A 27900-nucleotide genomic window follows, 5' to 3' on the forward strand; every position below is an offset into this window, starting at 1 on the left:
CAGCTGAAATTTGGCCAGAGAAGAAGGGGTCTCCTCACTCCTCAACACCAACCCCATGCCCCAGATGTGATACAAAGTATCAAGCCCAATATTATTTTCCTAGGTCTCAATTGCCCTTTCTACAAGAGGCACTTTCAAGAGAAAATGTTGATAAAGCCAGGAGCAGGATCAGACTATCTCATTACCAGTCTCAGACTGCTTCATCTCTCAAACATGCTTCTGTCAGGATTTGAGCGGCCGTGAGTTGCTGTGTTCAGATCTAGGCAAGATTAGATGGCATTCTGAGTCTGGGCATTACCACCTCTCCAGGTGACGTTGGTCAGGTCAAGCTATCTGGAGTTCAGTTTCCCAATCCATAAAGTAAGGAGGTTTAAATGTGTTATCTCTAGGGACGCTTCCAACTCTAGAATTTGATGTTTCTTTTTTTTTTCCAAAGTATGTATGTATGTATGTATGTATGTATGTATGTATTGAGAAAGAGAGTGTGAGTGCATATGAACAGGGGAGGGGCAGAGAGAGAGGGGGAAAGAGAATCTCAAGCAGGCTCCATGCTATCAACACAGAGTCCGATGCAGGGCTTAATATCATGAACCCGTGAGAGCATGACCTGAGTCAAAATCAAGAGTTGGATGCTTAACCAACTGAGCTACCCAGGCGCCCCTAGAATTTGACGGTTCTTGAAGTCCTTCTTAAGGCTTTGGTTAATCATTACTCATACCTATAAAATGAAATACCCTATAGAATATTTGAGTATTTTTTAAATGTTGTCATGAACTTAAAAATTTGTGTTAAAATACTGCGCCTAAAAAGTCAGGTAAAACGGCTAATCACTGAATTTGAATGGCCTTCTGATTCAGGCTACCCATTTTGTTTTCTGTTTCTCCAAGGCTTCCTCCAGATAAATAAATTCCTATTGTTTGACTCATGCTATTTTTTCTACTTGGGTTCTAGGAGATCCCCCAAAATAATGTCTGTACATTATATAGTTTTTCATGTTGTAACATTTTCTAAGCATATAATGAGTTACACTTTGATAAGGAAGTACATTGCAATTTTACCCACACATTTAGGAAGAAATTTTTCTTAAAAACCATCCTGAAAAACTAAAGCAAAAGTAAAGAATAAGATTGTCCAACCTTCAATGATTCTCTTTTTTTTTCCCAGTGAGAAGTATATTTCTTACAACCTCTTTCGCTAACACTTTTTAAGAGTTTATCAAAACACCAGAGTGTCCTGCAAAACTACAAATACCAGAGATGAGCATAAATGATCCAACAGACATCAGAGCTAAGCAAGAAATTTCACAGGGCTCAGAATGGACTATGACTTTGTTGGTGTGCTCAAAAGTGAGTTTACTCTTGGACCCACCTTATGGAAGAGCTTGGACCGAGCTTCTTAACCCAAATCTCAGTGTTTGTGTGTACAGTAAGAAATGAATAACTGTCAAAGGGGTGGACATTCAAGTCTATTGGTCAATATGGTAGGCTGAATAATGGCCCTCAAATAAGTCCATGTCCTAATCCCTCAAAGAGAAATACTTTCTCTTTGAGTCCTGACATATCCCCACTTACTTTTTACTTTAAAACCTTAGTAGTTTCAAAATGTTGTTTTTTATTTTTGAGAGAGCGCAAGTGGAGGGGGAGCAGATAGAGGGGGTGACAGAAGATCTAAAGTGGTCTCTGTGCTGACAACAGTGAGTCCGATGTGGGGCTTGAACTCACAACTCATGAACTGCTAGATCATGACCTGAGCTGAAGTCAGACGCTCAACTGACTGAGCCATCCAGGTACCCCTAAAAACCTTAGTAGTTTTAAATCTTAACATGTTTAGAATGGAGAGATGGTGTCACTCTCCAATGCTAAATATAAAAAGAAAGGGAAAAAAATAGAACAAAAAGGAAGAAAATTAACACAAAATCCAGTATATGATACAGTTGTTAACTTACAGTATTGTTTGAAATGATTTTAGTAGATTCTTAAGTAATTAAGTCATTCAAGAAACATTTATAGTGACCTACTGTGCACTTAGCACGGGACCACAAAGTCAAATAAGGTCTTTCTCTTGCCTTCCTGTCACATCTGACTTGATCTCTACTTAGACTTCTCAAAATCATGACATCTTTTGAATGCGGAAACAGTCATGTACAGAAATAATGGAAGATTTTTAGTTTGGTATAAACAATCTTAATCGCTACATACTTTTCTGAGCAAGTCACTGTTAGTAATGGTTGAATCCAGGAAACTTGCATTCAGATCCTTTAACATTTATTGACGATGGAGCACTTTGCTAAGCTTAGAAAACCCCAGTACCCACTCGTTAAAGGAGACTACATGGGCAACGACCTTATAAGCAGGAAATTGTTTGATGTGCATCTTAGCAATGCCATCAAGCCACAGAACCACCTCTATCTAGCCTGGGCAAAGACTGTCGGGAGTCCTGGACTCTCAAGGTCCATGGTCAGAATACTCTTCCTTTTAACATGGCTGGAAATGGGCAGCCCATTCTTTCTTCTGGCTGCTTTCTCTTTTCTAGGTCCCACACAGAGTAAACTTCATAAAGCAATTTTGCTACAGATGTGACCATACTAATCTAGCTCCACTCTGCTGAGGCTGCACAGTCACGTTCCCTGTAGCCCCAGATGGACTGTACTGAGTAGGTGCCCTAAAACATCCCAATTCCACGGTCAGAATTAATGATATTTCAGCAAAGGTATTCTGTAAAATTCTAAGGTGTGACTTCCTCCCCTTTCAGGTCCCGGCGGTGGCGCTCAGGTAACAACTGCCCCTGAATGACTGCTATTGGTGCTTCTTCCACTTTAGTCACTAGACTAAAGGTATTCAGAGATTTTGCCATTCATGATGCTACTGGTTCCTTTGAATGGTACCATTTTACCTTCTCCTTGAGAAATAGCCATAGTGATTATTAGTGTGCCTACCACGTGATTATAATCTTTTGGAATACTGATGTTAAATGACAATTCCTCTAATTCAGTTTTTAAGCACTAAACTTTTATCAAACTCTAATGTGTAGTCTATCTCAGGCAGTAATATAGTTGTCATTTCAGTCAGGAATAACAAGTGTCTTACAAAATTGACGATTTGGGAAAATATTGAGCAAAGTGCACACTCATTTTCCAGGGTTAGGATTTTGTGTGTAATTTGCCATAGTCTGGGCACTTGTTAAGAACCAATAATGCTTTCTTTGTTCAGACATGTCGAGTCCATCATCTTGTAGCAGAAGTAGGTTTTCATTTAAGCCAACTATCCAGCAATCTAAAGACGTGGCCAAGCCAGTTGAAGGAAAACTTTTTTTTTTTCTAATTAGAATTGGAATGCAATGGGTTTTTTTGTTTGGTTGGTTTGAGTTGTTTTAGATAATTTTTTAATTGAAATATAGTTGGCACATAATGTTATATTAGTTTCAGGGGTAAAACATAGTGATGGTCAAGTCTATATGTTATGATGTGCCCACCACAAGGGTAGCCACCATCTGTCACCATACAACGCTATTACAATACCAATGACTGTATTCCCTGTGCTGTACCTTTTAAGGGATGAAATGTTGTTATTCTATTTAGCTAGATTCTGAGAAGTGTTTTGCCTCCTTAAACAGAGATCAAATATCCCCTTGTCAGATGGGTCACCTACAGGAACACCTTTGTAAAGACAACTACCATGGAGTAACGCTAAGAAAAGAAATCATTCAGGAGCAGAGGCAACTGAACCATCCGAGATCCTGGCCCTGCACTCCCACAGAATCCCTTATAAAAAACAGCAACTGATGAGGGCAGATACCACAGAGTATGGCCAATAAGTATTAGCTAAATGAATGCGTGGTAGGCTTCAGACCCTACTTCCACTGGCCCTGTACCAGGGGCAGGAGGAAACTGAGGACACTTTTTTTCTTAATGTTTATCTATTTTGAGGGAGAGAGAGACAGAGTGTGAGTGGGGGAGGGGCAGATAGAGAGGGAGACACAGAATCCGAAGCAAGTTCTAGGCTCCATGCTGTCAGCACAGAGCCCGATGTGGGGCTTGAACCCACCAACTGTGAGATCATGACCTGAGCGGAAGTCAGACGCTTAACTGACTGAGCCACCCAGGAGCCCCCTGAGGACACTTATTAATTAGCAAATTGTGTCTGTTTTATATTTAAACACTTATAGCAGGTTCCTGTTTTCTACTTAGGATGTTTCTTTCAGTTTTTATGATGTGATTTGAAAACTTGTAATCTGCTACAAAGAAAAAACTGATGTCCAGTTTCATAGAGGGCTGTTAGTTTTGTCCTGAGGCAATAAGATTTGTATAACATGCATAAAATTTGCCTATAAAGATTGCCACATAGATTAGTATCTTTATCATTGAATGGGTATTGAACAGAATGATGACAGATTTAAGAAAACATTGTAAAGAAAAATTGTGTAAAGAAATTGCATATAAACAAAGTGTCATTTTGGTGAAATCAGCGCATCCAACTTTTTTGTTATGTGGTTAATACTGTTGCAAGACCAAGATAAAGTTCAACACATAAATGGTTTTAAAGCCTGAAAGACCTTTTTCTGTGCTGTAAAACTAGGAAACCATTCAGAAGAAAGAGTATCACTGTGCTGTATAGGGTTGTTCATATTACAATACAATTGCCACATGCTTCATAAATAGAAAAAATTATTTCAGTTCTTTTTTTTTAAGTTTTTTAATTTATTTTGAGAGAAAAAGAGAGAGAGTGAGAGAGAGAGAATCCCAAGCAGGCTCCCCACCATCAGCACAGAGCCCAATGTGGATCTTGAACCCACAAACCATGAGGACATGACCTGAGCTGAAATCAAGAGTCAGATGCTCAACCAACTGAGCCACCTAAACACCCCACTGTTTTTGTTCTTAAACTTGGGTGCCATAGTTCACTTTTTGCAGCTTAAAGTTTCGTAAGATGTATTTTTTTGTTTTGCACTGATTGCCACTGTTGTCTTGCACATATCTTTCTGGAAATGCTTACTACATTTGACGTTGTGACCACTCATTTTTCTCAAAATTCTCTGCTCTTGATATTCCTGGTTCCCCCTTTCTTGCCATCAATCCATTTTTTCATTCATCTGTCTGTCTGTCCTTCCTTTTTCTTTCTTTCTTTCTTTCTTTCTTTCTTTCTTTCTTTCTTTCTTTCTTTTTTTTTTTTTTTTTTTCTTCTCTTTTGCACTTTTTCCCCTCTGCCAGTTTCCCTAAAGGTTGATTCCCCCACTACAATTCTCTTTATTCATCCATATTGGATGATTATATCATCTATACAGGATGGACTCCAACTTGTGTGCCTAACACCCTCAAATCTTATCTCGAGCCCTGATTCTTGAACTCCAGATTCACACATTAAACCTTTCTAGACCTGTCTACTTGGATATCCCATCAGATGTCATCATCTTGCCCTCTCTTACTCCTATATTCCCAACTAAGTTATCGACAGTTCCACTCCCACACCCCCAGGGCATCCTAGAAGCTGCCTACATCCAACCACTGGGTGCTGCTCAGGACACTTACCGCATTCATCTCCCCCTTCAACCTTAATACTAGTATGTACTTCAAACCATGCTCATGTGTCACCTGGATAATTGCAGTAGCTTCCTACTTGGTAACATTAACTCTTCCTTTAATCTGTAGCTCACACTGAAGTTAGACAGATGTACAGAAAACAACAACAAAAAACAACCACCTTTCCGCTGCTTAAAATCGGTTCCCATGTTCTATAGAGCCTAAAAAGTAAAGACTCATTTACTTCAAATTGATCCAAGTCCCTGCAGTATCTGGCTTCTATCTTCCTCTCTAATGCATTCCCAACATCCCTTTACTCTCATCTCATATATCACTAGGAAACAAAGGCTTGTATTTCTCCCCAGACACTAGGCTTCTTCAGGCTTATATGCCTTTTCCGTATTAGCTACTCTGTTTGGAACATTCCTCCCAGCTTTCCCATTGGTCCATTCTCCTTCATCCTCAGATCCAGCACAGCTTTATTCCTCCCAGGACTCCTCCTTTGAGCCTTGAGGTTGTGCCTTCTCTTGTCCAAGCATGCAGGGGTCAGCTGATTGAAACTGGTATGGCTGCCCTCTTATGCCAAAAATACCTTGAGGGCAAAAAATACCTACTCCTCTATATCCCCAGTAGCTACCACAGTGCTTAGAGCACAGAGGGGAGTTCAGTAGGTGTTTAACTGAACAAAACAAAATTGAATTTGACTTCGTGAGGCCTGATATTAAAGAACTCATATTGACTCATAGGCATCACCTCTTTCTTTCCTAAGAATTCAGAAATCATTTTAAATAAACTGTTGGAGAATTTTTCTAGAGATTAAGCTTACCAGTTTGCTTCTGGATTTTATTTTCTCTGCTGAGGCAACTGAAAAGACATTTTCCTACCTTCCATCTTTTGACATCTATCCTGTTCTGAGTGGTTTCTCAATGTTTACCAATAGTGCTTCTGTCACTTCCTCTGAAAGTCCTTTCTGGATCTTGTCATGAAATTTCCCTGAATCTGGACATTGAATTCCACTGAATTACATGCCGGTCATATCTCTTTTAAGCACTTCACTTCCCAACTTGTCATACTCCTTTTCCCTATTTCTGTTTAAAGGACATTCTCTTTGAAAGGAGATAAAAACACATCTATGGCTGTGGAATTAATTTAACGTAAGTGTGCTGGGGTCACAACCATCATTTTCTTTGAAAGGAGATAAAAACGCATCTACGGCTGTGGAATCAATTTAACGTTAAGTGTGATGGGGTCATGCTCTCATAATTGCCTGCCCTAAAGGATTACTGCCATTACATCAGTTCCTTAGACAGACCTAGGACAAAGATAACTGGAGACACTGCTGGGCAACACAGAGGCGGTCTTTTCTCCGTTTCAACAAATCTCCTGATGCGCCATACACAGAGCATCTCAGGAGGGTTTCATTATTTTTCTTCCAAGTGGCACTATCCTCCTCTTACATCTTACATCTGACTATATTCCTAGAGGCTTGGCATATTTTTTTTTTCTGCATAGCGACATATGTGACCCAAGTATGTTTTCTCTTTCTTACCTCTTGCCCTTCCCTATACATAATACAGAATAAGTTCTGTGCTAAAATATCAGATCACTTTGTCCCAACCTAAAAAAAAAACAAAAACAAAAAACAAAAAACAAAACCCTTTGTAATAAGTTCAAAATATAACAGAAGTGAGTTAAAATTATTTTTTTGACAAATTCTTCAGTACTTGTAATACACCAGCCTCCGTGTCACTGCGGGTACACTTGGACTACAGTCCCTGACCCTGAGAAGTGTGTAAGGTTGTCATAAAAACACAGAATAGTGTGTTAGCTTGGTAGCTTTAACATTTTAACTTTTTACAGAGGTAATCAAGAGAAGGAGTTCTTTTTTAATTTTTTTTAACATTTATTTCTTTTTGAGAGACAGAGAGCGCAAGCAGGGGAGGGGCGTAGAGAGAAACACCGAATCTGAAGCAGGCTCCAGGCTCTGAGCTGTCAGTACAGAGCCCAATGAGGGGCTCAAATTCAGGAACTGTGAGATCGTGACCTGAGCCAAAGTTGGATGCTTAACGGATTGAGCCACCCAGGCATCTTAAGAGAAAGAGTTCTAAGGAGACCGTTTGGGAAGTAATGTGTGTCATGTACAATATGGAGGACACAGCGAATTGACGTTTGGCTCTACCTGGAAAATCACAATGTAGGAGTCAAGCTGGTCGGGTGCTCTGATGGATGAGCAAAAAAGAGGGGCTGCATCAGGATTAGATAGTATTCCTTGAGTTTGTCAAGGCAACAGTTGCAGAAAGGTTGCCATGGACCAAATGTGAGCCAGGCACACAGGGGAGAGAGCCAGAATGAACTCGTCTTAGGTCTTGTCTGCAGGCGCCATCTAGAGGGGTGAACGAGCCTAAGCAGAAGCACTGCCAATGCTAAAGGACTGAGGAATGATTAAGTGACCCACAAGAGTAGAGATGCATCATCCTCATCAAGGGAACAGCAAATGAGAAATACACAACTATGGGAGTGAGGGCTCTCTAGAGAACACACAAAAGTGCCCGTGAGAAAGAGAATCAGTTTCCTTCCATCGTCTAAGACCAGAGCATGTGATCACCATGATGATAGCCACTAAGAAAGAACTTCCCTGCTCCTTTTGCCTTTCCTCCCTCTGTCCTGTCCCAAGCTTGGAAGTATCTGAAATATTCATCGGCAGCAATGGGGAGATGGCTTGAAAGGTCTAGGCAAGAAGAAAAGACAGAATGCCCCCCCCCTCTTCTGTGAGCGCAGTCCTCCCATCTACGGTGAGCCCATAGCAAGGGTGCCCCACCCCTCAGCACAGAGCTACTCAGAACATTAGGAAGCATGGGGTAAAGAATGCCAAATTTCTTGAGTAAGTTATATATGGCTTCCCAGAGCAGGTAACTCTTAATCACATTCTTAAAGAACGAGTAGAAATGTGTGAAATCAGATATTTGGGAAGAGAGTTCCAGCTCAGGAAAAATCACCAGCAACAATGAAGGCCCAGAAACACACAGTGTGTTGGGTATGCAGTGAGCTGTTTAGTGCAACAGGGCACAGGGCCAGTTGTGGTGCCCAGTGATTCCAGAAAAATGGACTCCAGTCAGATAAGGAGAGGTCTTGTATGCCATGTTAAAACTTTGAGTAAAACTTTCCTCAGCATTAAGAAATCTACTAAAATACATCCTGAGTAAATAATGCTTATTAAATTTGATTTCCACCTTCCAAAATTTTAAATTTAATCCAGATATGCTCCCGTGTTACGTTATGCTTGCAAAGATGTCACCTCTATAATGTTAACTTTCCATTTACTCTCTCTGGGGTCATTCCTCCATGGTGAAGCTGCTTCTTGGTGTTTACATTTTTTTTCTTGCCTCCAGATTTCACAGTCTACACAAACATTCATTTTAAAACCTTTCCATGACAGCTAGTATAGCTGTCTGGTATATCAGCTAGCTAAACCTGTGTAAGCTTTAAATAGTCAGCTAAGTTCATGGGCTACTTTTTAAAACACCGAGAACAAGATATAAATAGGTATACCCATAAAAGTCCTAACTTTCTCATTGTCAAACTTTTCCTCCCTTCAGGAGATACAGGCTACCCTTCTACCTGCCCCCCAAAGTCTGATTTCCACTTTGGCTTCCTCAACCTACTCTATCTAGGGACCCCCTTCTCTGCCTCCAGTGGAGCATTTCTGACATCTCAGCTCATGGGATCCTGCCACCCCCTAGGATTTCTGTCTATCCCTGTGATCAACAAGTGTTATGAAAAAAGGAACAGCAGCAGTCCTCAAATTCAGAACCCTGGCTAGACTGTCCCTCAACATAAAAAGCACTTTGTCCTGAGAAAAAGCCTTGTAAATTCCCCACCATCTTTTCCCAAACAATAACTGACTTGCCTGAGTTACAGCTAATTGACCAATTTTCTCCAACAGAGAAATTTCTTTGTATGACAGAAATCTCTTGAAACAGAAAAGTGAGTATAATTCTAGCTGATCTTATCTCACTGCACCTCCTGGAGTCAAATTTGTGGCATGTGATTCTGACATGGATGTGTGTGTGTGTGTGTGTGTGTGTGTGTGTGTGTGTTGTTTTTTCCTTCTCCAGTCTGTGGGATCTGTCAAGTCTGATGATTGTGACAAACATCCAGGGTCACAGGGCCAATGAGATAGTTGGCCTGGTGGGCTGAAGTATTCTTAATTTGTCCTTTGGTGCCTCCCTAGAGCCTACCCTGCACTTTGGGAATGCTGAGTATCATGTCGATGAAAGTGCTGGCTCCTTAGAGATCTGTGTCTGGAGGACAGGCCCTGACCTTTCACAAGCATCATCTGTCACTGTGCGCTCCAGGAAGACAGAGCCAGCATCAGCAGAAGGTGAGAGGGCCATTTTTAAAAAAATGTGTCATGGGGTTCCTGGGTGGTTCATTTGGTTGAGCATCTGACTCTCGATTTCGGTGCAGGTCATATCTCATGGTTCATGAGTTCTAGCCTCGCATCAGGCTCTGTGCTGATAGCACAGAGCCTGCTTGGGATTCTCTGTCTCCCTCTCTCTCTGTCCCCTCCCTCTCATGCTCTCTCAAAACTAAATAAATAAACATTTTTTTAATAAAAAATATATCATTATCAAGATATATGTATAGGGTGGAGACTAGTCTGTTAAGTGTAGTATGCCTGGTCTTTGTTAATGGACCCTGATTTTAAGTTTCTCCTACCTGAGCACATAGATGGTCTGTGTATGTAATGACTTTTGCTGTTTATAAAACAGACTTTATGATCCATTCATTACCCATTGGATTGTCATGGACCCAAATTAATTTTCCGAAGTTCAGAATATTTGTAGATACTATAAGCTGTTCGTAACAGTATTTCAGACCAAAATACCTCTTTAATGGCTGAACCAGGCCCGTCTCCTGGGGAAACCCAGGTGCTGTTAGACCCCAGAAGGATAGGAGGTTTGCGCTCTGACTCAGGCATTTTCCTTGGCTTAAGCATCGTGTCTTCATGGCCCACTCACTTTGCCCCTCTTGATACGGAAAATTGAGGCCTGGCTGACAGTGGAGCTAGACAGTTCTGGATACTACCTGCTCTGGCAAGCCCGTCGGCTGCTTTACCAAAAAATAAAACAAACAAACAAAAACCCAAAACACAGAATAATTCAACAGGAAAAGAAAGGGAAATTTCCATCTACAATGATATCCACATTTTCTCATTTGTCATCTGGGACCTTTTAGTCTCCTGGGTCATGGACAATCAGTTAGTTCAGGATATCCAAGGCACATGAGAATATTTTAAGATAAAAGCACAAATCTTGCAAATAAAACCCAGCAATATTAAAGTCTACACTAACTAATGAGGCATCAAGAGAATAAAATCTATATTGACCTCTCAAATTGTAAACCCAGTTTCAGCATGTACCCATAAACAGGAATATAAAGAAGGAAAATAAAGACAGATTTAGAGCACGGTGCTTGCTCTTGGAAGAATTCACATGTTATAACTCTCCAGTGATTATATCATAGCACATGATACATGAAACCAGTAATGATCCTTACAAGGTTTTTTAGTGGGTTTTTGGTTTTTTCTTCTTGCTTTTTTTTCTTTTCTCTTCTTTCTTTTTCTTAATTTACAGAGGTCATTTTTCACTCTCTATGTGTTTGTGGAAACAAAAATAAATAGACTAATTGGCTTATTGGGCTATTTTGCTTGTGGTTGGGAAAATAAAATTTGAATTCATTTAGATAAATCCCTTTGCATACAAGTAATGACCCTTCTGCTAGCTCTCAGGTGGGGATGGACTAATAGAAATAATGCATCTGTGGAGCACCTGGGTGGCTCAGTCAGTTGAACGTCCAACTTCACCTCTGGTCATGATCTCACAGTTCATGGGTTTGAGCCCCACGTCGGGCTCTGTGCTGACAGCTCAGAGCCAGGAGCCTGCTTCGGATTCTGTGTCTCCCTTTCTCTCTGCTCCTCCCCTGCTGTGCTCTATCTCTCTCTGTCTCTCAAAAATAAGTAAATGTTAAAAAAAAATTTTTTTAAGTAATGCTTCTGCTCAGCTTGGTTAATTAACAATAATAAGTATGTATACATAGTTATACTATATCATTATAACTTGTTACATAAATAATAATTATAATTTCTTTGTACTAGATGCCTACTATTTGCCAGACTCCATGCTAGAATCTTTGCTGTATTATCTCTAATCTTCACAACAACCTTGTAAAAGAGCAATAATTACCCCATTTTGCAATTAAAGAAACTGAGACTCAGAGAGTTTCAGTAGTTGGTACAAGTAAGCAATAAACTCAAGACCTGAACCAAAGTGTAAAAGATCCAAAAGTCTCTTTTCCTTAATCTCCTGCCCTGGTATTTTTTAGCATAATCTTGCTTTGTCTTTCTTAAATGTAATTATTTAATGGTTTTTTTAAAAAATATCTTTGCAACAATCTCAAACTTAACAGAAAAGTGACAAGTACAGGAAAAGCAGGTTTTTTTTCCTGAACCATTGAGAGTAGGTTGCCAATAAACTTGGAACCATCTCTCTGAAAACTTAGATTGCCATTCCTACAAAGATATTTTCCTTTATGACCACAATGCAAGCATAAAATCAGGAAATTAACTTGATAAAATTACTGCAATTTAATCCAAACACCTCATTCAAGATCCACCAGGTCTGATGTTTCCTTATAATTAGATTCAGGCTCTGCATCTTTGGCAGGAAAGTTGCAGAGATGACACTGTGTTGTCACTGGAGCCAATCAAATGGCACACCATTTCCATTTATCCTATTAGTGGTGGTGTTAACTTTGATCACTTGGTTAAGTGGTATCTTCCAGGTCTCCCCACTGTGAAGTTATTTTTCTTCCTTTGCAATTAATAATTATTTTATGGAGAGATACCTTGAGACAATATAAATATTCTGTTCCTCGATTTATTAATATATTTATATTACCTAGGGTTCTCTATTGTATTCTATTGGTTATAATTTACTGCTGTCTTTACATTTGATGACTTTTTTAAATAAGTAGCAAAGAAATTACATGATTAGGTGCACTAACTTACAAAATAATAATGCAGAAAGTGGCACCAATTCCATGACTTAGTAAAATTGAGCAGAATGTGATAAGGTTAACCAAATATCTAGCAAAGGTGAATGAGTGAAACCTAATGAAAACTAAATTCCTGATAGTTATCTTAACAATAAAAATTAAAAAGATAAATTCTTCACTACAAATTGAAGTTGCCTTCAGAGAACCTTCAGTCTATCAGTGGGATTTTTGTGGAAGTACTTAAAAAGTGATGTGCCTGGTCTCAACATGGAGAACACTGATGAGGATGGCCCATGCTCATGGATGAGAGACCATCATGGCATTCAGTAGAATATGGAAACTTTCTCTTTCTGGGGGTTGAGCCCACAAAATATGATTCTGAAATTGCTGTGTATATAGGAGAATGTGATTATTCCCTGAAGAAAATTTTTCTTTGAAGGAAAACTTGTGAAAGTGAATCCTACAGTCTCACTCTTGACCTTTCCTTTCCCACTAGCTGGAATAGATTATGTTGGCATCAGCCGAAATCTGGGCTTTGCACCAGGAGTGCATATGCAGATATTCCAAGTGACAATCCTTGATGACCTGGGACAACCCATCTTGGAGGGTCCAGAGAGGTTTGAATTAGTTCTCCAGATGCCAGTGGGTGCAGTGCTTGGAGAACCAAATAAAACCACCATTTTCATCAATGACACCATCACTGACTGTAAGCAGAGTACTTGTAGTTCCTTTGATTGAAAGACTTTAAGGACTTAACAGCCAAAATATGTCTCCTAACAACAGAATGAAACTGTACTGTATTAACAGCTTAGCAACTCTGGAATATCAATGATATTGTACTGTTATTGATGTTATATGTATGCTGGTGATATACACAAATATAGCTTATGTGACTGTATGGATACAGAGATATGCACATATACAGAGAGAGGACCGAGCCCACAAAAGATTAGACTGTGTTCTTGTTTTCCTTTTCCTATTTTCTTTTATTTTGTTTCTAAAGCTCGTGAAAAACATTGTCATCAATTAAATCAAAAGTTAAGAACAAAAGGGTCGGCTTCTCTTTGCCAATTGATGCTCAACGTGAAGCACCTTTCACCCACATACATACTGTCACCCTCTTTCAGTTTTTCAGGTTATCGTGATAAGAGTGCCCTGACTGAAATTTGCCCATACGCTGACTCCTTTTTGCGAATTGCTTAATTTTCCTCCACAAGTCCTTTTATCAGAGCCACTTAGGTAGGAAAATCCTTTCATCACCTCTCCCTTCTTTTGCAAATGCCTTTATAAAAGATGATTTTAAAAAAAGCAATAAAATGATTTTTTTAATGCAAGTATCAAAAAAGAGAAGAAAGAAAAGTTGAAGAGTTGCATAATCCCCAAACTGCCCAATTAGTTCTTAAAGAAGTTTAAAGTTGGCAATATAAATTACCGACAGCATGCCTTAGCTAATACCCCATAAATCCGAGTTTCCCAACTATTTTGAAAAACACATCTTCGTTCCCGTCATATCTTTTAGGTATTTCTTTGACAAACGCTTTTTAAATCTGTTTCAGACATGACTTAACCTATTTGCAAGCCAACATTGCACATAAGAACCGTTCCAAAAAACAAAACAAAACAAAACAAAACATTTCAAGAAGCCTTCCCCACACATAGTGAAGGGGACGAGAAGGCCCTTGGCTGCCACGTGATCTACGTATTTAGGTAGAGAAGTCCCTGTCATCAACCTGGGTTTTGCTTCCTTACTAGACAACGTCAGCTTCTCCAACCAGAGAAGAGATTTTTCCAAGCTACCTGTAACTCTTGACCTCACTTCTCCTTAAAATGAGAAATTTGTACTTGATTTCCAGTTCTAATTCCTGTCTGAGTACTTATCTATCAACAGAAAATCACTCTCCCTCATCTTATAATTTGCCCAGTTACCAGGATCAAAAATCTTTTAAACTCAGTTGAATTCAACAGATACTTATTGGGCTTCTCCAATGTGTCAAAAAGATATGAACCCTTCATAAATGTTTTTTTAAGTAATGAAAAAACTATGTATTGGCCAGGATAACTCTTAGGTACACCCAACAGTCCCCAAGTGAAGCAACCATCCTAAACTTCCCATTGAGCACCTCTGTGCCCATGATAAGTCCACATTGTCAGCCTTATAGAGAAAGCCACAGAGGATTCTAGTTTGAACCTGAAATTAATCCCGGTCTTTCAGTGTTTTTCAGCCATTCTCTCTCCCTCTTCCCCCCACCCTTCTCTCTCTCATTCTGTCCTTGGTGAAGGAACTCCATTGAGAAGAATGCAGTGTTTATGCATGCATCATTTTTGTTGGGTAACATAACCAACAGTGCTTTCTGTGAGGTCAGTCTGTTCGATTCCTAATTTCCTCCCAGGAAGACATGCCTGGAAGCAAAATGACTTTTTTTAGGCTTCTAGGATTTAACCTGGTGTATTCTATACAACTTTAGTTGTACTAAATGAATGTACATGCTGAATGAAGGTGATCTAACAGTCTAAAAGAGTCAAAAATGCCCAATTTCCTACCAAGAATGGACTGACACACTATAGAAAATTGGACTCATTTTCATTCCTCACATATTCTTTCCTCATGCTAACATTTTTAGGGAATAAAAAGTATGTACATATTTTTCTCATTAATACTTAATGGAGATATGCCAGCCGCATCCAGGATGTTGCTGCTACTGCATAAAACTATACGTGGAAAAGTGTTGTGTATTTTATTCTAGTATCCAGAGTCCAGTTTAAGGAGCCCAATTTACAGGAGCACTGCCTGAAAAAGACAAGCAGCCAAGCACAGTCATTTTACTGGAGCAGAGGAGACACCAGCTGTCAGTCCATACACTGCTGTACCCACCAGGTTTCAGCCCAGTTGATGATGGACCATGAGGAGCAGCCCAACACTGATGACTCCACAATCCATTTTCTACCAGGTAAGCATTCTGCAAATTTTTTGCCATGAGGCACCACAATGTTGTACCTCCTAACCTTATTATAATAATGAATAATTATAAACAACCTAAATGTTCCCTACTAGGGAAATTGCTAAGTGAATTGTGGGACATCTACTTGATAGAATAATATGAATTCTAGATTACCAGTGATCATGTTGCTATTGTAATCTTTAAACATATGAAAGAGAGTAAAAAGGACATGCCTGGAAAAGATAATAACTTTGTTTTAGGGTAATGAGATTATCAGCCTTTTTTCCCCCCAAACCTACTGAATAGTTACATTGGTAAATATATGTGTTCAAGAGCACATTGTTGCTACTTATGACATTAAGAAAATTAAGCAGGTTATAATGACCTCACTCTGTTACATTATCACAATTTATGACAGAAGCAAATGGGGTCCCTTGGGAATATTAGCCCTGACTTTAGAAAAATGACCTGGATACAAAGAGGTATCCCCAGAACTAAATACGATAGAAGTGAAAATAAAAGGAAAAGGTAAACAGAGTTGCAAAACTGGGTTTCACCAAAGGTGTCTCTAAATATGATGAGGCGGAGACAAGGAAACAAAACAGAATCTTACAGGTGTAATAGGCTGAAAATGGCCTCCAAGGAATTCAGGTCCTCCCTGGAGGGCATGAATTTTGCCTTACATGGAAAAAGGATCTCTGCACATGAAATGAAATTAAGGGTCTTGAGATGGGAAGACTCCTGGATGGGCCCAAACTGTGATCACAAATGCCCTTGTAAGCGAAAGATGCTGGAGATCACACATAGAAGAGAAGAGATTGGGTGATGGGGCCACAAGCCAAGGGAGGCCGGCAGCCACCAAAGCTGGGAGAGACGAGAAGTGGTTCCTCCTCTAGAGCCTCTGGGAGCAGAGCCACCTGCCCTCGCCTAGATTTTGTCCCAGTGATACTGATTTCAGACTTTTATATTTGTATACCCCTGTAAGTCAAATTCATAATGCTCAGATGAAGGGCAAGTAATGATGTGATCTTTCATATCCTTGAAAGAGTATTTTCAGAGCAGGGGGCATATATGCAGCTGTCTTCCTTTCTTTTTACTCATTTACCAGCCTCTCTTGACCTGAGGTTCATGTTGTCGTTTGAAGGACCCAGTGCCTCAGACCCCTCCATTCTTAGTATTGAGGCATATTTTGACACTATGATATGTCAACTGAATTCAGGTGAGAGCAAACACAAATATGTTGGACTTTTTATGAAGCCTTGTTCTTTTGACTCTACAGTGGAACATCAATTTTAAAAACATGATAGGCAGTCAGGAATCATCCCAAATGCTTGCCTTCTCCACCCACCCCCCACATTTATTATATTAAACAAGGAATTTGGGTTCAAAATTATAATCAAGACAGAAGTATACCATAATTTTGTGTTAAGAATATTATAATTCTTTAAAAATTGGTGATTCATGCGATCTCTACTAACCAAGAATTTAATTAACCAGAACCATTCAATCCATCTTTCTAGAAATTCAGCAGTGTACTTACTGTTCTTAATATGATCTATTTGTTTGGTAAATATTAGGATGCATGAAAAAAAAAACAGTTTACTGCTGTAAAAGATGTGGATGTGATAGTGTTCTAGAAGGAAACAAGATTGGGATATTCTGCATTAGGCCTCATAACGTGACTAGCACAAAGCACGCACATAAATGACTGAATGCAGATCATGCATTTGAAATTCCTAAAACATCTTCAGTAAAAGAAAGTTTGAGTCTGTCGCGTTACTCTTTTTTGTCCAGCACCTAACACCACACTTGACACATAGGATTATTTTCAAGATTACAAATAAATGAGCAAATAAATTGATGACTCTAAATACATGATTAAAGTACTATTCTTCTGGGGTGCCTGGGTGGCTGTTGGTTAAGTGTCCAATTTTGGCTTAGGTCATGATCTCACAGTTTGTGAGTTCAAGCACCGTGTGGGGCTCTGCACTGACAGCTCAGAGCCTGAAGCCTGCTTTGGATTCTGTGTCTCCCTCTTGCGCTCTGCTCCTCCCCTGCTTGTGCTCTCTCTCTCTCTTACTCTCTCTCTCTCTCTCAAAAATCAATAAATAAACATTTAAAAATAATAATAAAGTGCTATTCTTCCTAAAGGAATTTTTATTGGGTCAGGGTCCCAACAGGAAATCATGGCACACTCAAAAGCATTTAACTGGAGAGTGTTCAATGAGGGGAATATTGCAGAGGTGTGGGCGGGATTGCGGCAACCAAAAAGGGGGCAGAAGCACTGAGGGAGCAGCGACCGTTGTCACCATCATGAGTCCTGAAGAGGCAAGGACAGAGCATGTGCCAGAACCTGGAGAGAACAATAGCTGGAACCCTACAGAGAGAAGAACCACCCAGTAGGAGCCATATCTGCAAGGAGAGCCAGGAATCAGTATCCTAAGCTCTCTCTGCTCCCACACCCTGCTCTCCTGAGGGCACTTCCCATCAGGCAGATCCAACGGGAAGCCAGAGGGAAAGGGAGCTCATGGTCCACTGGTGTCATCTTCCAGGGTACCAGAGAACTGGGACAGTGGATTTGGAAGAAATGGACAGAGACTATCACCAGCTCACAAGTAAACTATACAGACAACCTCTATGGGAATTATGGGCATCTGACTCATAAGAAAGCTCCGCTCATCATTACCAGGTACATGTTCTACATCTGAATCTGAAGGACAAAGGGACAAATTAATGCAATAAAATAAGGACTACAGTTTCTTCGGTATGGTCACTTTAGTATTGTCAGTAAACATCCCACAGCGGAATACTGAGATAATCTAATGAAAAATAAGGCAATGCCCTGGGACCACATATTACCCATTTTGCTGCTTTTGAAATGACATTTGTGTATTTCTATTTCAGATGGCCAAACCTATTGTGTGCATTGAAGACATGCATAGTGTTGCAGACGTCACCTTTCCAGCTGTTGCCCAAGTGAAGTCTCTTCTCATTGACGCTGACACGTCGACCACTGAAAACAAGGAAAGACCTCTGCTGGTTTCTCACTTGCATGTGTGATCATAAGACACATTTTCAGTGCTCTGCTCAGCCCAGCACACATTAGCCTCCAAAATAGTCACTTGCGCTCGTAGCTAACAAATGCCACGGGTATGCCATAAACAAAACTCTGCGAGCTTCCTATTCTAGCTTACTCTTATTTCTCTGTAATCTGAAATCCTGTAGGCCCAAATTACCTTAACACATTGATGTTGGTGTTTTTTGGTGTTTTAGTCTGTAGGTAATGATTCTTCTCCAATTGGGAGTGTGGGTACTTGCCAACAGGTCTCTGACTGGATGTCAGGTTATACCAGACCAGATCGTAATGGGAAATTTGATGCCTCTCCCTCAAACATTAGTGATATGTATTCGAACTATTTTAATGAAAACAAATATGGTATGGACTAAAATAGAAAACTGTCCTTAATAAGACAAGCCACACATTTTAAAAGTGTTTTCTCATTTCTTCTTCTTGCTCAGCTCCCCAGGGTGACATGTAAATACATGGCCAAATGGCCTTTTTGCAGTCAGAGCTACTCAGTAGAAATGTTTGATCCACACAGACATAACCTAAAAGAATGCATCTTTTTCTCCCACTTTTTGTCTCCTCTTAGGTCTGTAATCCCCAAATCTTCCAATTATAAGATTTGTTCTTGACTGAAAATGGCACCTTAACCCCATATGGCTGGCTGGCCAGGACCTCCAGCAGCAGTGATGGGGACTGCAGGAAGCCGACTGCAACACTTTCTTCACTGACACAAAATCCATCACACTTGACCCCATCTCCGTCCAAGCCGGCTCAAGAGGAGAGTGGGCAGCTTGAACTGTCAGTACCAGTGGTGATGTGGGGATTGCACTTCTGAGTCCACTTGTCATTGTAAACAAAGAGGATGGGGAGTGGTAGTACCCCAAAAGTAAATTCCTTGGCACAAGGGCTGCATAATGAAAAGAGAAAATTATAATTGCTTGAAACCTACAGAAGTTGGTCCATGTCGTATTCATTCTTCACCACTGAAATAACGTTACTTCTGGTATATGTAAAATATCTCAGAGCACATTAAGCCAGATTTGGGGGTAGGGATTTTTTTTACATCTATTTTGCATCTTTTTCTGTACTATAATGAGATGAATGGAAGATAAATTGATTTTTTTTTAACTTTCCAAAAAAAAAAAAAGCCCATGCACTTGTTAGTTTGAATATAAGTTGGTGCAGCCACTATGGAAAATAGCATGGAAGTTCCTCAACAAATTAAACATAGAAACACCATACAATCCAGTAGTAATCCCACTACTATTTACCCAAAGGAAACAAAAACACTGATTCAAAGATATATGTGTCCCTATATTCATTGCAGCATTATTTATAATAGCCAATGGGAAGCAACCCATTGTCCCAGGACACCATGGAAAGCAACCCAAGTGTCCACCCATGGATGAAAGAAGATTCCATACACGTGGAATATTGCTCAGCCATAAAAAAAGAATGAGATATTGCCATTTGCAACAACATGGATGGACCTACCGGGCATTATGCTAAGTGAAATAATTCAGACAGAGAATGACAAATACCATATGATTTCACTTATATGTGGAATCTAAAACACAAAACAAGGGGCGCCTGGGTGGCTCAGTCAGTTGGGCGTCCAACTTCAGCTCAGGTCATGATCTCACAGCTTGTTGGTTCTAGCCCCACATCAGGCTCTGTGCTGATGGCTCAGAGCCTGGAGCCTGCTTTGGATTCTATGTCTCCCTCCCTATCTGCCCTTCCCCCACTCATGCTCTGTCTCTTTCTGTCTCAAAAATACATTTAAAAAACATTAAAAAATTTTTTAATAAATAAATAAAAATTAAATTAAATTAAAAAATAAAAAGCAAAACAAGCAACATAAATAAAATCATAAATGCAGAGAACAAACTGGTGGTTGTCAGAGGGGTGAGCTTTTATACCCATAAAATGAATGTTAAATCAAAGGGATAGCCATTTTCAGGTCACAGAATGCATGCCCAGTCTCAGCGTGTGAAATGGATAGCAACTTTGTCTAAGATAGAGCAGCCCATTCATGAGATAGTGTGTGTAAGTGGTCCACAACAGGGCTAGTGGGTGGGACTCCCCATGAGGAGGAAGCCTCTACAAACAACCTGGACCTCATATCAATGCAAACTCCATGCAACAATTTTTAAACCTAATGTGTTTTTCCACTGGGTCCAGACTCCCCTGCTCCTCAACCCCCTAAGACACTCCCAGCCATCTAGCCATTGTAGGCAATAAGTATACTTGAGTTTCTTCCTCCTCTTTCTTTTCTCAAGTCATTCTGAATCTGATCTGTTGTGTGTTTTACATAAAAATCAACTAATAAAAAATAATTTCACTAAGCAGGTGTTTGTGTTCATGTGTACTTATAATTTTTTATGTCTACAGTCCTATCTTTCAAGGACTAGAAGAAATCCATCAGAGGGTCAGCTGAAAACCTCCACAGAGGGAAGTGTTGCATACATTTGCATCTTATTGAAACAAGAAATCAAACCTCTTTGGACAGGAATTGTTTGGGAAAAAATACATTAAAAGAGGGGTGTCTGGCTGGCTCAGAAAAGCACACAATTCTTGATTGCGGGGTCATGAGTTTGAGCCCCACATTGAGTTTAGAGACTACTTAAAAATAAATAAACAAGCTTTTTAAAAAATACATTAATAGGTGCCTGGGTGGTTTAGTCGGTTAAGCATTCAACTTTGGCTTAGGTCATGATTTCGCGGTCCATGAGTTGGAGCTCCACATCAGGCTCTGTGCTAACAGCTCAGAGCCTGCAGCCTGCTTCAGATTTTGTGTCTCGCTCTCTCTCTACCTCTCTCTCTCTCTCTCAAAATAATAAACATTTAAAAAAATTTAAATACATTAGATTATTATTAATCAACTTATTCCAAGATTTTCTCCCTTGTAATACAGAAGTCAATATTTTCCAAAGACAATTGTCAGGGACTCCATTTCCTCATCTGCAAAATGAGAGTATCTTCTTTGCAGGATTGTTGGGAATAAATGTGATGATGTATGTACATTAGTAATTATTAGGCACTCGACAAATTGTAACTACTATTTCTTTCCTTATTAACCCTGGACTAGCCAGTCGCTTATGTTTTCATTAGAATCTGTTTCTCCAGGTCGCTGTCAGCCTCATCTGCTGGCACAGAAGAAGCTGAAACTTCCTCAGCCAAGATTTAATATATGGGCCTGATGGGGACTGATTATCCCAATCTGATCAAAATAACTGTGATGATGTTTAAGGCAAATGGTAAGCATTACTGTAAAACCAAAGCTATAATTATTGCTTTCACTGAGAGAGAAGGGGGACCCTCCGGGCCATGCCACAGGCCCTTGGAAGAACTAGAGCTAGAGATGGGACCCAGGTGCCTGTCCTTGAGTCCTGACCTCAATGTGAATGCTGCCTGTTATCTCCACATGGGTTTAGGCAAACTTCAAGCTCACTCTCAGTCCTAATGGCACCTGTGTGGGCAGTCACAAGTGCTCCAATCTTCTAGACAACAGTAAGCTTCACCAAGAATGCTTCACCACAACACCTGCCAGGCATGGACAGAGCAGCCCTTATGAGTACTGTACCTCCCTGAGAACTGTCTGCACCCTCCACTTTTACCAGAAATCAGTAGTTACTATGACACGTCTTAACTGCTGGCTGAGCGTGGTGATGACCAGGTGGTCTTCTGAGAGTCTCTGCTGAGAAGGGACAAAGCAGCACTCCAGTCCCTGTGACCGAGGACAGACAAGCCATGCAAGACTTGGAGAAAGCCTAAGTGTGGGGGATCCCAGGTTCATTAGTGAGGCTACTCCAAGACTAAAATTTCAAATGAGCTTTAGATGCCATTGTAATCCATTATCACTAGCTACTTATTTGAAGTTGACAGAAAAGTTTTTTTAAATCATTTTTTCATGTAATCCTTAGTCACATGCAAAATATTTAAAAACACCCCATAATAAAAATTTTTAAAAACCCTGAGTTACTCAGGGTAACAGGGGCGGAATTAAGGCGTGAACCCACATCATCTCCCAATTGTACACCTCCCCATATGCCGCATGAAGTAGAGAATGCATTCGAATGCCCGCGAGGAGCGAGGAGCACGTACACGTAGCTGGTAGGGATGGAATTGAACAAGGAATCCTGGAAGCCACGGACAATGAGGCTTGCACTGATTCAACTGAAGTGTATGGGCGAAAGTGCTTTAATACAGTGAGCTTAAAGCTGGTAACCAAAGGGTTAATGTGCCTACTAAGCCCAGCTGCAGCTTTTTACTCAGCCCTCTTTCCATCTGCCTTTAAATTTCCCTGACTCTCCTCCTTCCAGGAGGTGGGTTGGAGGTTCGCTCTCCAGTCTCCTAGTTTGACTGCCTCTCCAACAAGATTTTTCTTTGCTGAACCCTCTATGTCTCCATGGTCGGCTTTGCTGTACGCCAGGCAGGAGAACTTGAATTTGGTAACAAAGCTGAGTTGCTGCCTGGGAGTTTTTGCCAGTGTGTTGTCAGCTCCCAGCTGGTCACGGGAGTCCAGTGACGAGTCCAAGCAACCTCTAGGCTCTGCGTCTTAGGGGGTGCCTGGGGCACAGACCCCAACTGGGTGCCATAGACCTTCGGTGTTAACTCCTGCAGCAAGCAAACAGTTTGGGGGTTCGGTTTCGACAGACCTCTTTTGGTAAGTATTTCATGTGCAACAGCACCCAAGTTTACTTCTTCTTCCTGTTTGGTTTGGATTTCTTAGCCTCCTTTTCCTTGCATGATTCAGAAAGGGGTGACAGGAAGTTGTGTGGTTCCATCAGTGAAGCCCTGACTTTGGGAGAAGAACCAATGCTCACAGAGGTACCCTGGGCTTCATTTGGTTTGTTTGCTGCTGCAGCTGTGAGTAGGTTTTGATAAAACTAGCTGTGTTCTAATTAGAAAATAGGAAATGACAATTTGATTCCCAAATGCAGCCCTTTGGGCTGTACCCTCCAAAACTGGGGAGCATTGAGTTGTAAATCCATGAAAAGAAATAAGATGGTTTTTGTTGTTGTTACACTGCTTGGCAACATTTATTCGACTCTGAAGAAAAATGACTAACCTATCCAGAAATCCCAATTCTATCTTGTAATTAGATTTGTAAAAGGGAGATTTGAAAATTGGGCTCTTAACGTGTTCTCCATAAATATTAGTAAAACAAAGGCTGTAAGATTTTGTTTGCATCCTGTTTGCGTAGTTGTACATGTCTACCTCCAGGGGGGTATTGTCTACCTCCAGGTGGTATTGCTGAAGCTAATTTGTAAAAGTGCTCTGCTTAGTTGGTTTAAAGGCAAGCCCTTGTGAGAATTGGGCATTCTAAAACTCAGAAAAATGGAAACTAGCCCAAATGTTTAAGGCTTTGTGATCTGGGAAAACATCTGATATAAAGGATAATTTAAGGTTGTTTAATTAAAATGAATAGGGGGGCGCCTGGGTGGTTCAGTCGGTTAAGCGGCCGACTTCGGCTCAGGTCATGATCTCACGGTCAGTGAGTTCGAGCCCCGCGTCGGGCTCTGTGCTGACAGCTCAGAGCCTGAAGCCTGTTTCAGATTCTGTGTCTCCCTCTCTCTCTGACCCTCCCCCATTCATGCTCTGTCTCTCTGTCTCAAAAATAAATAAAAGTTAAAAAAATTTAAAAAATAAAATGAATAGGCCTTTACAGGTGTTAGCATTAGATGTAGAACTTCCGCCTGTGTTTACTGAAAGTCAGGTAGTTCCATACTAAGTTCTAAAGATGACTAGAAATAATAAGGGAAGCAATTCTGTATGCAAGGAAAGCAAGACTGGTTATTTAAAGAGGGAAAACTTAGGACAAAATCTGAATGAATGTAAAAAGAACATTGGAGAAGGTTTGTGAGAAGGGAATCTTTGGAAAGGAATTTTGTGCATGGTCAGGACGAAGATTATAGAGATTAGTGTGTAAACAAGTGTGTTAGGGAGTGATCAGCACCTGGCAAGGAGAAAGGGAGGGTAAGAACAGGGTTAGGCAGGAGTTGAGTGGTAGCACATCAACAGAAACCTTAGCTGACTCTCTGAGGAGTTCCAAATGTTGGATTGTCCTTCAGAATCCTCCTAAATTGGGACAAAAGGGTTGGACTTTTATACCCTCCTATTGAACAGTCATTGGTTGTAAGCATCTGGGGAGAGGGCATGCCCTTGGCAAGGCAGTTGTCTTCAGTCAGGGCGACCCCCCAGTGGCATCAGAGAATTGGGGACCATCGGTGGTGTCCCTACAGCCCAGAGTCTGACATTTCTGATGGGGATTCTGGTCAGCACATCCCAGCACCTGCCACAGGAACTCGGATCCACACGGTTCCCTGGACTTCCTGGTCTCAACATCAACATGGGAAATAACAGGTAAGAAAAAAGGGAGAGATTGAATCATTTTTTAAAATTCATCTTCCTGGAAAGAATGAGTCTTAATATCATAAGTACCCCAGTATAAGATTGGAATTTGGGTTTTCTGTTAAAATGACAGTTTTCTTAGATTAGTCTAAATTATAAACAGTTTTTTTTTTTATCTTTAACCTAATCTGCCTAGAAAAAAGTTTGTTTTGTCTTTACAGGTCTTTGACTAAAAGCTGAAACAATTGTGTAATCTTCTGCATTTGCCTTTAGAATCTGATTGCCACCTCGCCTAAATACATAAGTATTAGATTTTTGCAATGATCTGTAAGCCTATGTAGACATGTTGTTTAAAACCTTCTGATCTCTGACAGACTTCCTAAAATTCAACTCCTAAATGAAGTCTCTTTTATTAATTAGGCCTGTTTATTTAGTATGTCAAATTACATGGGAGGCATAGAACTATTCGAGAAAGTATATAAAATTCCTAAGATTTTGACATATCCTGGTGTGTCATGACTTGTAATTCTGACTATTGAAGTATGTGTCACAGAATTTCCTGGTCAGCTGCACTGTAATGACAAATACAGGTCTCTGATACCTTAAAGATCATAAAAATAGAGTAAGAATTTCTGGAACTAATGGGAAAACTGCATTCCAATAGAACAAGAATTAATAACATGGGACTGAATGAATTGAGGCAGGTAATTCTATAGCTTTTGTTTGAAGCTTTGCTGGTTTTCTAATGTTTACTTTTCCAGGTTTAAGGAAACCTTCCCTCTTAAGCTATTTATGACTTACTGAAATTTGATAAAATAATACTTTTGTAAACAAACATGAAACATTTATCTTTCTTTCCCAGCCTGATCCCTCCAGAATTCAGAAACTCCAAGTGAACGTTCTTCTGTTTTCACAGCGATGTATTTATTTGCAAAAGTTAAATAAGAATCTGTTCTTTATGTCAAGACACAATTAGAAACGTTGGTTATATTACCAAGGCTTTGACCAGAATGTCCTATTTGAGGGAGATCTGCAGAGACTTAACTATGACCAAACAACTGGTGTGGTTCCAACTTTAAGGAAATAATGTTGACTTTATAGAGCCAATGAATCCCCTTGGAAAAACTGACCTGGTACCTTGCTTACTGAGTTCCAGCAGGCTTACCAGGTGGATAAGAACCTGCCACTTCCTGGCAGGTCCAAGAACCTCAGGATATTTGGGAGACCTTGAGAAGAGAGGAATTCACCAAAACCTATAGGTATTGCTGGGGGAGTCTGATGGCAAGTATTTGGCTTGGCTTCTTAGCCTTGACAGGCTGTTAAAGTTCAATCTGAAATTCCTTATGAAAAGTTCTAGTAAAGCAGATTAAAAAAAAAAAAAAAACTATATGGTCAATCACGATTGCTGTGCTTCTATAAATAATTAGCCAAGTTTGCTACAACTGAGCAGAATAATCTTAATTTGGCTATCCTTCATGGAAATGAAGGTGATTTTAGAAAGATTATTTCAGTAACACCTTTTTGTGGAAGTTAGGTTTCAGTTCTAATTAACTGTCTTTGAGTGTTTTATTTGCCTGTAAAACTGGGCTGGATGCTGAATTCTGGTTTTCTTGAATATCTGGCTATGACTTAGAATAGCTGAGAGCTAAAACTGCCCTCTTTCTGAAGTCCTGCAAACTGAAGCTAGACAACTTGAGATAACAGAAAATTGCCACAATGGCCCATATTAAGACAGTCTTCATGCCTGTTGCTATATGAGCCTCTCAGAACAAGCTTATTCCAGCCATAGGGATCTGCCACTGGAAAAATCCAGATCTTCTGATGGTCACAGATGCGAGTAGTTTTCTAGACTAAGAACAACAAAGAGCTAGGTACATTGGTGACCCATCAGCTATTGTCCGTTGCCAAAAACACTAGAATCAGACGGTTGGATTGTTCCTTAGTGCAGTCAGGCAAATCAAGCTGCCAAGTTGGCAGCCTGTGCAAAGACCCTGTGTGATGTTTAGTACCAGACCTAGACTTAACTAAGTATCCATTCCAATATTCTCAAGACCTAAGAAGAGTTGCAGAATGGTGATTTGAACACAATGCTGCCATTAAAGCCAGCTGGAAATATAATTAACCAGGGATAATTCTTATCCCAGAACATCTTCTGGAAAAAACAATTAGTCATATTTCCCAAAACACCCATCATGAGCGAGTTGCTGCTCTTCAGTGGATCCAGAAATATATCGTGGGTCCCAATCTTCAGAGAACTGTTCAAAAGATGGTCTAAAAATGTGACATTTATGCTAAAAACACTCCCAAGACAGGATCTCCACCAGTTCTAAAAGGCATACAAATTTGAGGCTCCAAACCCGTGAAGGCCAGCAGGTAGACTTGACTAAAAAAAACAAAAGAGAATTTTCAATATTTTGCTAGTATTTGCAGACCCCTCTACAGGTTGGGCGGAAGCTTCTCCACACCCTTCAGAGAAAGCCTCAGAAGTTGTCAGAACACTTTCAAACAAAATTATTTCTAGGTTTGAATTGCCACTAATAATTCAGAGCAGCGTTTATGGCAAAAAGTCATGGGAACGGTGTCCAATGCCTTGGGCATTAATGAAAAGCTTCCCAGCAACCCCAATAAACTAGAAAAACAAAAAAACGATAAGGGGTGGAGGAAGAATCTTTGGCAAAAACTTGTCAAGAAAACAACTTTGGAAAAAGCCTTGCCAGTTGCTCTACTTCAGGTAAGAGTGGCCCTTAAACTGTAGTGATCATCAAAGTTGAGGTACTGAAACCAGTAATCAAAGCCTTACTGATAACAATCGATTAACACATATTTTGTATATTATATATATAATACAGTATCCTTATAATAAAGTAAGACAGAGGGAAAAATTAAAATCCTAGAGAAAATACATTTATAGTACTGTACTAGGTTGGGGGAAAAAAAATCCACATTTAACTGGACCCATGCTATTCAAA

At 40.1% G+C, this 27900-nt stretch overlaps 1 protein-coding gene and 1 long non-coding RNA gene across 2 annotated transcripts in view; both read left to right on the forward strand.

Moving 5' to 3' along the window:
- FREM3 (FRAS1 related extracellular matrix 3) overlaps positions 1-13802 on the forward strand; it is an 83988-nt gene extending 70186 nt beyond the window's left edge. The window contains exons 7-8 of the mRNA XM_003984978.4: positions 9747-9896; positions 13068-13802. Of these exons, the coding sequence (XP_003985027.2) occupies positions 9747-9896; positions 13068-13309 (392 nt within the window). The 3' untranslated portion in view covers positions 13310-13802. The remainder of the gene's footprint in view (positions 1-9746; positions 9897-13067) is intronic.
- A 9110-nt stretch (positions 13803-22912) lies between these two features.
- LOC123384926 lies at positions 22913-27329 on the forward strand. The gene is made up of 3 exons (XR_006596724.1): positions 22913-23243; positions 24823-24943; positions 25153-27329. It is a non-coding gene; the product is annotated as an uncharacterized LOC123384926 (long non-coding RNA).
- Positions 27330-27900: the final 571 nt, after the last annotated feature.

The sequence above is a fragment of the Felis catus genome, chromosome B1 (assembly GCF_018350175.1).
Source record: "Felis catus isolate Fca126 chromosome B1, F.catus_Fca126_mat1.0, whole genome shotgun sequence".
Lineage (NCBI taxonomy): Eukaryota > Metazoa > Chordata > Mammalia > Carnivora > Felidae > Felis > Felis catus.